Raw genomic sequence first — 11137 nt, forward strand, 5'->3', positions numbered from 1 at the left:
CCCGTGGTGGTCACCTGACTCTGAACTGCGTGACCTGTGGTGGTCACCTGACTCTGAACTGCGTGACCTGTGGTGGTCACCTGACTCTGAACTGCGTGGCCCGTGGTGGTCACCTGACTCTGAACTGCGTGGCCCGTGGTGGTCACCTGACTCTGAACTGCGTGGCCCTTGGTGGTCACCTGACTCTGAACTGCGTGGCCCGTGGTGGTCACCTGACTCTGAACTGCGTGGCCCGTGGTGGTCACCTGACTCTGAACTCCTCTTCTGGAGCAGAGGGCAGTGTCTCCATCCCTCAGTACCACACAGCAGGCAGCTCCCAGGACAGAGATGATTTCCTCCCAGCTGTGGAGGCTGGAAGTCAGGGATCCAGGTGCCGGCAGGGCTACTTCTCCCAAGGCTGCTCTCTGGGGCTTACAGGCGGCGTCTTCCTGCTGTCTCCCGTGGCCTTCCTCCGTGCATGCACAATCCTGGCCTCTCTTTCTCTTTGTGTAAAGCCACATTCCTGTTGGACCAGGGCCCACCTGTGTGACCTCTTTAAAGACCCTGCTTCTAGTAGGAGTCACACTGGGGTTAGGGCTCCATCGTCGGAATTTTGGAGGATGTAATTCAGCCCTAATAAATGGTGCTGCTAGGAACCATCATGTATGTGTGGATGTGCTTTCCTGGCACACAGTCTACCTGGGAGTATTCTAACTTATTTCTGAAAGATGGAAAAATGAGCAGAATCCCGGGACTCCCACCGAGTCCCCACCTGGAGAGGGGCGGCGTCAGAGCATGGGAAAGAAAACCAAAGTCCCAGCCCTGGGAACATCACCTGCCCATGAAAAAGCCCGAGCACCACCGGGGCTGTGGCGCGACGTGGCAGAGGCAGATTGTGTTCCTTCACCTGAACGAACAGTTAACTATTTGCTAAGAAGCTTCCACCTGGAAAAGATAAGGAGGGTGCAAGGGGCCTCCTCCCCACCTGCGAATTATTTCTCCCTGAGACCCCTGCGAGATGAGATGTGAAGCTGTTCAGGGACAGTTAATGGGGAGAGAGAAGTGACCTGCAGACCTAGTCTTCCCGCCTTCCCACCCAGACAGCTCCTCTCTGGACGATGAGGCCAGGTCCCCAGGCTGACAAGTAGAGCGGGATGGTGAGGCCCAGGAGACGGTGGAGGAGAAGCCGCTGGGGCACAGATGCTCTTGGCGAGGCGTGCTCCTCCCACCTTCGAGAAAGACTCATTAGTGGTTCAGTCCATCAGCTGGAGGAGGCACGCGTCCTGCTGTTGCAGACAAGTTAAAACCTGAGAGTGAGTTGAGAGCATTTGGCCTTTAGCCATCCCTAAATTGCACGGCCAGACGTTAATGCAAATCCAAGGTCATCGCTGACACTTGGCACCTGTCTCCAGCGAGTAGCGCTCAGCTCCTGCCCTTGGAGAAGTGTGGGACCCAGTCCCTGTCATAGGGGGGTCTGAGAAACCCCTGCTCTGGCTGCTTGCTGATTGTGAGGGTGCTGTGAACGCGTCCAGCCTGATCTGGCAGCCTGAACCTCCTCGCGAGGGGACGGAGGCGACCACAGCTGACCGGGGGGGAGCAGCATGAAGACGTGGAGGGGGAAATAAGAAGCACAAACATTGAGGCTGTCCCAACCTTCCTCCTAACGGCCAGCACAGAACCTCGGGAACGGCGCGGTGGAGAGCTGGGCACAGGAGAGTTTGTCTTTGGACAGGAGACCCAAGGAAGATGCGTGTTCCTGGGCCTGGGACAACAGACAGGGCCTGGGACAACACGAAACAGCAGATGTGCGTTTTCAGGGAACATCAGCTTTTCTGTAGGACCCTCTGCGGGAGGCCGAGCAGAAGCACGGGGCTCACCTTTCAGCTTCAGAGCACGGTGAGGGACGCCTGCCTCACGAACTCATCTTGCCCTAACTCTCTCCCAAAGGCCCTGTCTCTAAATACCGGCACCTTGGGGTCACGGCTTCAACAGAGGAATTTGGTGAGGGGCACAGCTCCATCCACTGCAGGAGATGACGGTGCTCAGGCTGTGACTGGGCACTCAGTGTGGGTGGCTGCGTCCATCCTGCCAAGGAACCAAGACATACCAGGGTATGTGCTGGGGAAAGGCAGCCAGGATGGGGCAGGGACTGAGGGTTTCTAGCTGGGTGAAGGGAAGATTTCAGAGGAAGAACAGTTTTTAAATGTTTGGGGGACTCTTGGAGAAGGTGAGTTCAGCTAGCTTTGCATTTCTGTGGGTGCAAAACCAGGCTGGCTGAGCGGACCCAGCAGAGCGGCAACTTCCCAGCTCCACCAGCCCTGAGAACTGACCGTACCGTGCCTCCTTCTACAGCAAAGCAGGGCCCCTCAGTCATATTCCAGGGAGAATTGCGAATTGCCTCCCTTGCAGCAAGTTTTGGGCATGTATAATGGGTTGGCTGGTTTACTGAAGCTGTTTGTTCCAGTCGCCCTTCTCTCTCCTTGCTCTGGCATTTTACTGTTACAGAAATTTCAGGTTGAAATTGTCATGACTCAGAACAGCAGGAACGGGTGCCTGGCACCAGCTGTCAGAAGAGCAGGCAGGTGGCTCCAGCAGGCGCTGGACTCACAGGCTGCTGTGCAGAGGGATTCGGAGCAGGGCAGGGCTGGCCCCTGATGGAAGGCGACACACTGAGCGTCCCCTCTGGTGTGGGGGCCCTGCCCCTCCCTCTGTGAGACCTCCTGGCTGTCCACCCGGTCCCGGCCCTGCCTGTGTCTTGGGCCCTGTCCTCACTGGGTGCCCCCCGGTGGCAGTGCCTGTAGCCGCCTTGCTGTGCCCCTGCCTGCCCCGCTGCCCTCAGGTTCCTCCCTGGGCTCCTCTTCCTCATGTGGGTCTCCTGAGGGGCCGCCCGGCCCCCACCTCCCACTGGACACTTCTCTCAGGTGCCCTCCTGGCCCTTGTCACTGTCACATGATGGCCCCTCTCCCCTGCCTGTCCCCCTCTCCCCTGCCTGTCCCCGTCTCCCCACACGCCCCGTGGCATCCCCCTCTGTGCCTTTCCAGAGCTGTGTCTCCTGCCCCCGCCTTGGGGAGGGCTTGCCACCCAGTGCCAGCTGTGTGAGCCTCATCCGCATGTCCCATCAGGCACGAGGTTCTGCCAGCGCCACCTCCTGGGTGTCTCCCCGATCTGGGCCGTTCTTCTCGTCCTCCCAGACCCTGCCTACCGTGACCCCCTTCACCCCTGGCCTGCTGTGCCCTTGGCCTCCTTTCGTGCCTTTCAGTCTCTCCAACAAGTGTTGCCAGATGCTTCCTGAACACAAGTCTGGTCTCACCGCCCTCTTCTCCAACTCTCTGCCTGTCTCACAGCACGGAGCATGCACCACAGCCTCTCCGATGCTTTCCTAGGCTCTGAGGACGGACGAGGAAGTGGCGTCCCCGTGCCCTTTTTCTATTCCCTTCCTCTTGCATGCACTGCAGTTGCTGGACTGCTGTCCTGATTTACCAGTAGACCCTGAGCTCTGACTCCTGCAGCCAGCGCCCTGCACAGCTGGCGACACACAGTGCCTGGGGCGCAAAGCAGAGTCGCCTCCGTGCTGGCTGTCCAGCCTAGGTGCCATTAGGATATTCCCCTGCCTCCCTCGTCCCCCCATTGTCCCCCAGGCTGGATGTGGCCCCCAGCTGCCAGCATCAGGAGAGCAGCCTGGGCCTCAGAGCAGCAGGGCGTGGCTCTTGTCCTGGCTCTGCCATGCCAAGCTGTGTCATTTTCGTAGCCAGATAAGAGAATGCATGTGAATGTGCTTTGTGAATCAAGGCTGCACTTTAATGCAACGTAAACCACTCTTTGCAGGGGTGTGTGTGGTTTCATTTTAGCAAAGCTCACTGAAGTCTATGTTCTGTCCTCTGGTTTCTGTCTATTCTGAATTGGGGGAACATTACAACTGCTTTGCAAAACAAGACTAGGAGTTCCCGGCAGGGAAGTCCTTGGTTCTCTGGCGTCACTGCGGGACAGAGCATTATCTGCGTGCAGTAGAAAGGCCTTCCTGCCACCCCTGTCTTGCAGGATTGCCCACATTGAATTGCATTTAGTTCCTGCAACAATGGGCTATAACTGATCATGAAATCCTAACAATGTATAATCACGTCCATGAGAAAGAATTACTGAGTTAAATCAGGTCGCCTGTTTCTTTTCCCAGTTTTTCCCTATGTACTTGTTTGCTGTTTGCTGGTTGGGTTGGTGGTCAGTGGTGATCACCAGCAGGCAGGTAGGAGCAGTTGCTGAGGGCTTAACACTTGGTGGGAGGGAGCACTGAGAAACTCCACCCTCTGGTTTAATTTGTTCTAGGGACTGGGTGACAGCGGCATTCTTCGGGCGTGGTCCAGTGATCAGAGAGACAATCCCGTGGGATCTTGGTGTCCCTCTTGCTATGAATGAGAGGAGAAGGGTGGGGGACACACACCACACACCACCGCTGCACACCCAGGCTGGGGACAGGGGCCAGCAGGTCACGGGGATCCGGCATTCTGCTGTAGAGAGGTCAAGTCGGGAGGCATGTGGTGAAGCACTCCTGGGACCCTCCTCCCTGGCTCAAGTTCACACACCCGAGAGGAGCCAGGGGCTTTGCCACCTGCACCCACCCCCACACCGTGTTCCTGACAGCGCTGGTTATGTCCATGCTGGCAGGGTTGTGGGTACGTGGTTTGGTGGGTACAGGACTAAGAGCTGGGAGGTTCTGCCTTGCTGGGATGGAGGAAAGACGAGCTCTCCCCTCACACGGGCACGGAGGGGATGGACCATGGTTGAGTTTGGAACTTAGGGATGCCCCGTTCGGCCCCTCCGTTCCATACTGTGTATGACTTTTGGGGGAAGTGCATCTTCCTTCGGAAGCTGTATCAACAGGCGACCTGCCCGTGACAGTCACCTGCGTGACCTTGGAGAGATTTAGAGCTGTCTTTCTTAGTCTCTTCTATGTGTCTGCGATGTTAGGAAGGAGGGCGGTCGGGGGACCTGTGCACATGTGTGATGGAGGAGGCCACGGGATCATCTGTGTATCAACCAACTTTGCTTTTATTGTTTTCTACAGGAGACGTGGGGGACAAAGGACAGAAAGGCAGTGTGGGTCGCCATGGAAAAATCGGTCCCATTGGCTCTAAAGGTATTTGCGATGTGATTCTTGCCTCATTCCCCCCCTCCCCAGGGTCAGTGTCTGGATCCCCTGAGAATAACTCTAGCGTGGATTGTCTCGTGTGGTGCTCCTGTTTATGCTCTGTGCGTGCTAGAGAAGACATCTGCCGTGCTTCCGTTTTGGAGGTGCTTGGAGCTAGTTGCTGGCTCTGTGCTTACAGGGTGCGGTGAAGTGCTCCCCATCCTGTGGGATTTTCATAGCTCTCCAGGATGGAGGGGCTGCGGCGAGTGCGCTTGGGCGAGACTCTGGCTGTGAAGCCACAACGTCCTTAACAAGTTTGGTAACACGCTTAGAGCCTCACATAAGGCGCGGACGGACCCTGCTCAGGAGGCACCACGTCTGTTCCCCCAGCTCAGGTCTCAGGCATTTCGAGGTGATGGGATGATTCTTGGTGAGAACAGGGTGTGGGATGGCAGCAGCAGGTGTGAGCAGCAACTATGGTGCCAACACCTGGGTTCAGGCTACACCTGCGGGTGATTGCACCGTCTCCGCTGCTGCATTTGCCTGCACAGCCTTGGTAAGGCGGGCAGATCAGCTGTGCCTCCCATGATGAGAGACCGAGGCCAGGACAGCCAAGGGGTTGCTCAGAAGGTGCTGTTCCTATGCCCCGCTCACCCCCCACCATCTGGTCAGTGGATGTCTTTGGAGAGCTTGGCTTGTTCCAGGTGTATGCCGGGCTCTAGGGGACGGAGCCGGTGGGAGGGCAAGGAGCTGGCCGTCCCTGAGCTCTGCACGTGTGTACTCGTGAAGTCTCCTTGGGGTCCCGCATGGTGTAGCAATGCGGCTGAGCTGCCCTGAGCACCAGCGGTGGAGGGAGTCTGCTGTGGTCTGTCCAGTTCCGGGGCCAGCTTCTTCTACTTCATTCATCTGCCTCGGAGCAGGTTGGCTCAGGTACCAAGAGGCTACGGTCTGGAGTTTGAGCTGTGAGGGGGTTCTCATGGTTTGTTGTGATCCATGGTCACGGACCTCCCCCTAGCCCAGCCCGTACCTGGTAGAAAGGGCTCTGTGGCCAGGAGAGTGGTGGGGAGGGGCCCAAGCTCAGCTGTGGGCCTCCTGGAAAACCTGTGAGAGAGAAAACCTTCCCTGCCACGGCCAATCCAGTGAAGAACACACAGAGAATCATGGGATCTGGAGGGAGGCGCGGGCCTCACAAACCCAAATAACATCATGGCAAAATACTTATATCCCCAGACTTGCCATTTTAAGTATTTTAAGTGTACAATTCAGGGACATTAAGTACATTTGCAATGGTGTACAGGCATTACCACGATTTCCAAACCCTTTTCATCTCTCCAAAGAGAAACTCTGTTCCCACTAGGCAATGGCTCCCCGTTCTTCCTCCCCCAGCCCCGGTAACCTCCAATCTGCTTTCTGTCGCTGAATTGGCCTATTCTGGATATTTCACATATGTGGAATGATAACAATGTTTGTCCTTCTAGTTGATTTCACTTGGTGTAGTGTTTTCAAGGTTCACCTGTGGGTAGCGTGGGTCAGAATGCCCTGCCTTTTTAGGGAATAATATTCCACCATACGGATGGACCACAACTGTTATCCATTCACCTGTCGGTGGACACGTGGGTTCTTTCCACCTGTTGCTTTTGTGAATAACACCACGTTGCGTATTGACTCACACATAGGGATGTGTATACGTTTACCATGCGGTGTGTGCTCTGGGCAGATTCCGGTGACTCCTAAGGGGCAGCTGGTCCAGGCTGGCCTTGTTTGGCTTTGCTTATTTGATTTGCCTTGTGTCTGAGATTGTCATCCTGGGTTCTGATCCAGCTGTGCTTTCATTTCCAAGCTCCTGATGCTGATAAAGGAACACAAAGGAATCGGGTGGGTGGAGGCTGCGGAACTCCTTCTCTCCTTGTGCGAATGGAATTGGAATCTACACAAGTCTCTTTGCAGAGGCATTTGGGGTTTTTCTGTGAGAATAAAGAGAATGCATTAGAATTTATTTCTATTAAGTCACATGACTTAATTTTAGAGCAGCTAGAAAGCCCTATTGCCATCATTTTGTTCAACCCCCTTGTTTTGTACGTTGAGGAAAGCTGAGGGGCAGGATGGTGAGGTGGCTTGTCTCATCTCACTGGAGGTTGGGTCCAGGCCAGGATGGAGCCCAGGGCTTCTGGCGTCTGGGCCCTCCAGGACACCGGGCTGCCGCGAGCAGGGACAGGAAGGACCTTGAGCTGGGACAGGAAGGAGTGCGCTGACTCTTGGATTAGATGAGCTCTCAGGCCCGCGTGGCGCTCGGTGCTCCCATCATGCTCGATCTGGATTTTCCTGCTGTTGTGAGAGGCGTGTCGGCTGTTGAGGGGAGTGGCGGCTCACTCATGGCACCAGGGATTCATGAGGCGATGTCTGCAGAGTATTCCATCGGATATCCTGGATTTTCCAGAACTGACTTAAAGAATGATCACCCGATAATCCCTGTCACCCCATGACATGTATCACATAAATAGTGCCGGAAGCAGGAATTACCTGCAGAATGGAGCTCCGGTACTTCACAACAACAGGGTGGCCTGGGAGAAATCCACGAGACGAGTCACATTTTCAGCCTTGTTGTTTTTAACTCAAAGAACACGTCCACCTCTGCCTGGTGACTTGGACCTTGTTTTTCATTTTCAGGTGAGAAAGGAGATTCTGGTGACATAGGACCCCCTGGTCCTAATGGAGAACCAGGTATGGCATAAAGGGTCCAGGATTTTTCATATAATATATTAAAAATTGCACTTTGGAAAACAATGTAGATCATTAAATGGAACTGCGGTGGGCTGGGGAACAGAGCGCATACGCCGGCCATGTGGTCCCCGTGTCAGTGATGCTCTCAGAGATGCTGCAGTGTTTGATTTCCTTCTACCTGAATGTTAATGACCTCTTAGGAGTGTCATCTGCCTGTCCACTGTGTTATTCTGTCTGTGTGTGTAGCTGGGCTCAGTGACACCGGTCCTAGGATGAGCATTCTCCACTTCTTCGCCTCTGTGGGCACTAGGGGTCTCCTCCTACCGCCAGACTTCTCAGAAAGCACATCTGGACTTTGTGGCTCTTTCCCTGGTTTCAGACGTCCTTGCATCCGACTCCCACAATGGTGCTCCACTGACACGGCTCCCCTCGGAGGGCCCAGGGAGCTCAGATTCAGCCCAGGTGGACGTGGCTTCCCTGTGGGGCACCTGCTTCCTGCTGCCAAGTCACCAGGACACGTTGTGTCCTGTCCTCTGTCCCTGCCCTCTGCCCGCCTTCACACACCCCCCCCCCCCCCTCTGCTATCTTTCTCCCAAAACTCCTTCTGTAGCTCTTCTGCTCCCTCCCCAGAATGGTGACCTCCTCTGAGCCCTGGTACAGCCCTCACCCCCATACCCCTACACGGTGGCCCTCATGAGGTCAAGCCCCAAAGAACCCATGTCTGGTGGGCATCTCCACTGGGGGTCTCATGGTCCTCATCTGTCTCACTGGTGCCCTTCCCTCACACCCTGGATTACCACACTGGACACTCATCCCCCACGTACATCCCACACTGCACGCCCACCCCCCTCACATCCCACAGTGGGCACCCACCCACCACGTAGATCCCACAGCAGGCACCCACCCATCATGTACATCCCACAGCGGACACCCACCCACCATGTAGATCCCACAGCGGGCACCCACCCACCATGTACATCCCACAGTGGGCACCCACCATGTAGATCCCACAGCGGGCACCCACCCACCATGTACATCCCACAGTGGACACCCACCCCATGCCCATTCCACACTGTACACCCGTCCCCCCCCACCAACTCCCAAGCTGCTCACTCATGCCCCATGACAATGTCAGGCATCCTCTAATCTTCCTTCTGCTTCAGCGCCTCCAGGCGGGGGTTGTTGCGCCCCTCTCACCCCACCCTCTCCCTCATTCAGGCCTCATTGCTTTCGAGCTGAATTCCTGAAATAACATCCTGATGGCTCTGTGCCCTCCAGTCCTTTTTTATTGACCACAAAAGATGCTTAAGAGATACTAAATTAGGTGGAAGATACAGTGTTTAAGTAACTAGAATATTCTTTCAGTCAGACTCCAACCTTCCCCTCTTCCCTCAACCAAGAAGCTCGACAGCTGGGCCTCGGAAGAGAATTCAGTGCGTTCAGTGTGTTCACGGGGGTGGCGGGGAGCGTCCCTTCTGCAGGCGTCTGCTCGCTGGAGCCAGCCTTTCTCCCCGAGACGCGCTGTGTCTCCGTGATGTCACTCGCTTCACAGCACATTCAGAAGGTGCTCTCCGAGAAGGATCTGACCCTTGGAAACTAGGGGGAAAACAAAGGGGCTAGATTTCTGAATAAAAGTTCTTGTTTTAAAAGCTCCTCCCGCATCACAGAGATGAGGAGGAACAGCTGTTCGGGAGGTGTCCTTGCCTGCGTGACTTTGTTCCATACGAGTGCGCTGAGATCAGTGTCACTGAGTGGCCGAGCACCATCCGCTCAGGGCACCTCTAGGCACTCAGCCAACCTGAGGGGCCTGGACAAAGCTTCTGGGAGACAGGAGGACCCGGAGGCAGGTGAGGGCAGGGCAAGAAGAGGGGACGTCCTGGGGCCGAGCTGCTGCCATCAGGCCTACCGTGGTCAGAGAGTTTGGAGGTTATGAGGAAAGGAATCCATCCATTTCCCCTGACAGGGGTCTCTCCAGAAAGCCTCTGTTACCTCCAACCTCAGGGAGCTCGAAGACAAAATATATTTTTAAAAAAATGTATCTTAGATAAAACTTCCACTAAAAAAATCCCAAAACCAAGGCAAACCCCAAGAAAGATCAAGTTTCAAATGTGCAAATGTGAATCGGGGGGTCTCGCGTATGAGGGCGAGGTGGGTGATTTGGGCTCTACGTGATTGCCGACGTCCAGGAAGATGGGATTGAACTTCTGCAGGATGTGCCAGACTGCAGGGTGGGCTGAGACCGCACAGTGGAAACTGTGGGAAAAGGCGCAAAGCCACCCGCACGCCTCGCTTCCTCCCAGGCCTCATCCACGGCCTCCAGGTGCTCCTGGTGATGCTGCCCTGTCCTCCCTCCCTGAGCCGTCCCTCATGCCCTGTGTATGCCCACGATGCCCAGCTCTGCCCTGGCCCCTACTCCCCACCTGACATGTCACAGGCACCTGCGTGTTGGCGATTCCACCTCCTGTACTCGGCTAGGAATGGAACGGCCCCGCCACCTCGAGAGCTCTGCCCAGTGGATGCTGCTGCTGCCGCCTTCAGCTCCCCTCAGCCCCCCTCAGCCCCGCAGTGCCCCCAGGCCATGGAGGACTGCTGCCAGATGTCCTACCTTTTCTCACTGCACACCCTCAGCCTGACCTGCTTCCCTGGGTCCCAACCCTGCCCTGGGCTGCTTCCCACCCCTGCACCTCCATTTCTTTTCCCTCTACAGCTGGCGAGGTTTGAAATACACACGTCTGCCCTCCCTCTGCTCCTGTCGAGGTCTTTCCCTGCTCCGCCTACCTTTAGGATGAAGGGGGAGATGGATATTGCGGCCTCGAAGGCCTGTGGGGCATGTTTGTTGAGTAAAATGCGTATTTCTGGGGAGGGGTCCTCGCCTCTCTTCCGAGCCCGAGTCCTCGTCCAGCCTTTGTAACGCACCGGCCCGGCCCCTGCAGGCCTCCCGTGTGAATGCAGCCAGCTGCGCAAGGCCATCGGGGAGATGGACAACCAGGTCTCTCAGCTGACCAGCGAGCTCAAGTTCATCAAGAACGGTATGTGGCTCCCGGCGCCACCCTCCCTCCCTCCCTCCCACCTCCTGGCCCCGTCCAAAGACCCCCAGCAAGGGCTCTGCAGTGGCCACGCCTGCCCTGCGGTCCCTTGCTGCCCTGCCATCCCTTGCTGCCCTGCCATCCCTTGCTGCCGTCCCCTGCTGCCCTGCCATCCCCTGCTGCCCTGCTGGCCCTGCTGCCCTGTTGGCTCCTGGTGCCCTGCCGTCCTCTGCTGCCCTGCCGTCCCCTGCTGCCCTGCTGGCCCTGCTGCCCTGTTGGCTCCTGGTGC

General features: G+C 56.4%; 1 protein-coding gene across 1 annotated transcript in view; it reads left to right on the forward strand.

Annotated features, from left to right (window-relative positions):
- Positions 1-11137, forward strand: part of COLEC11 (collectin sub-family member 11) — a 62232-nt gene that overhangs the window by 44841 nt on the left and 6254 nt on the right. Inside the window, exons 4-6 of the mRNA XM_011992684.1 lie at positions 5039-5110; positions 7769-7822; positions 10756-10851. Of these exons, the coding sequence (XP_011848074.1) occupies positions 5039-5110; positions 7769-7822; positions 10756-10851 (222 nt within the window). The remainder of the gene's footprint in view (positions 1-5038; positions 5111-7768; positions 7823-10755; positions 10852-11137) is intronic.

The sequence above is a fragment of the Mandrillus leucophaeus genome, unplaced genomic scaffold (assembly GCF_000951045.1).
Source record: "Mandrillus leucophaeus isolate KB7577 unplaced genomic scaffold, Mleu.le_1.0 Scaffold416, whole genome shotgun sequence".
NCBI lineage: Eukaryota > Metazoa > Chordata > Mammalia > Primates > Cercopithecidae > Mandrillus > Mandrillus leucophaeus.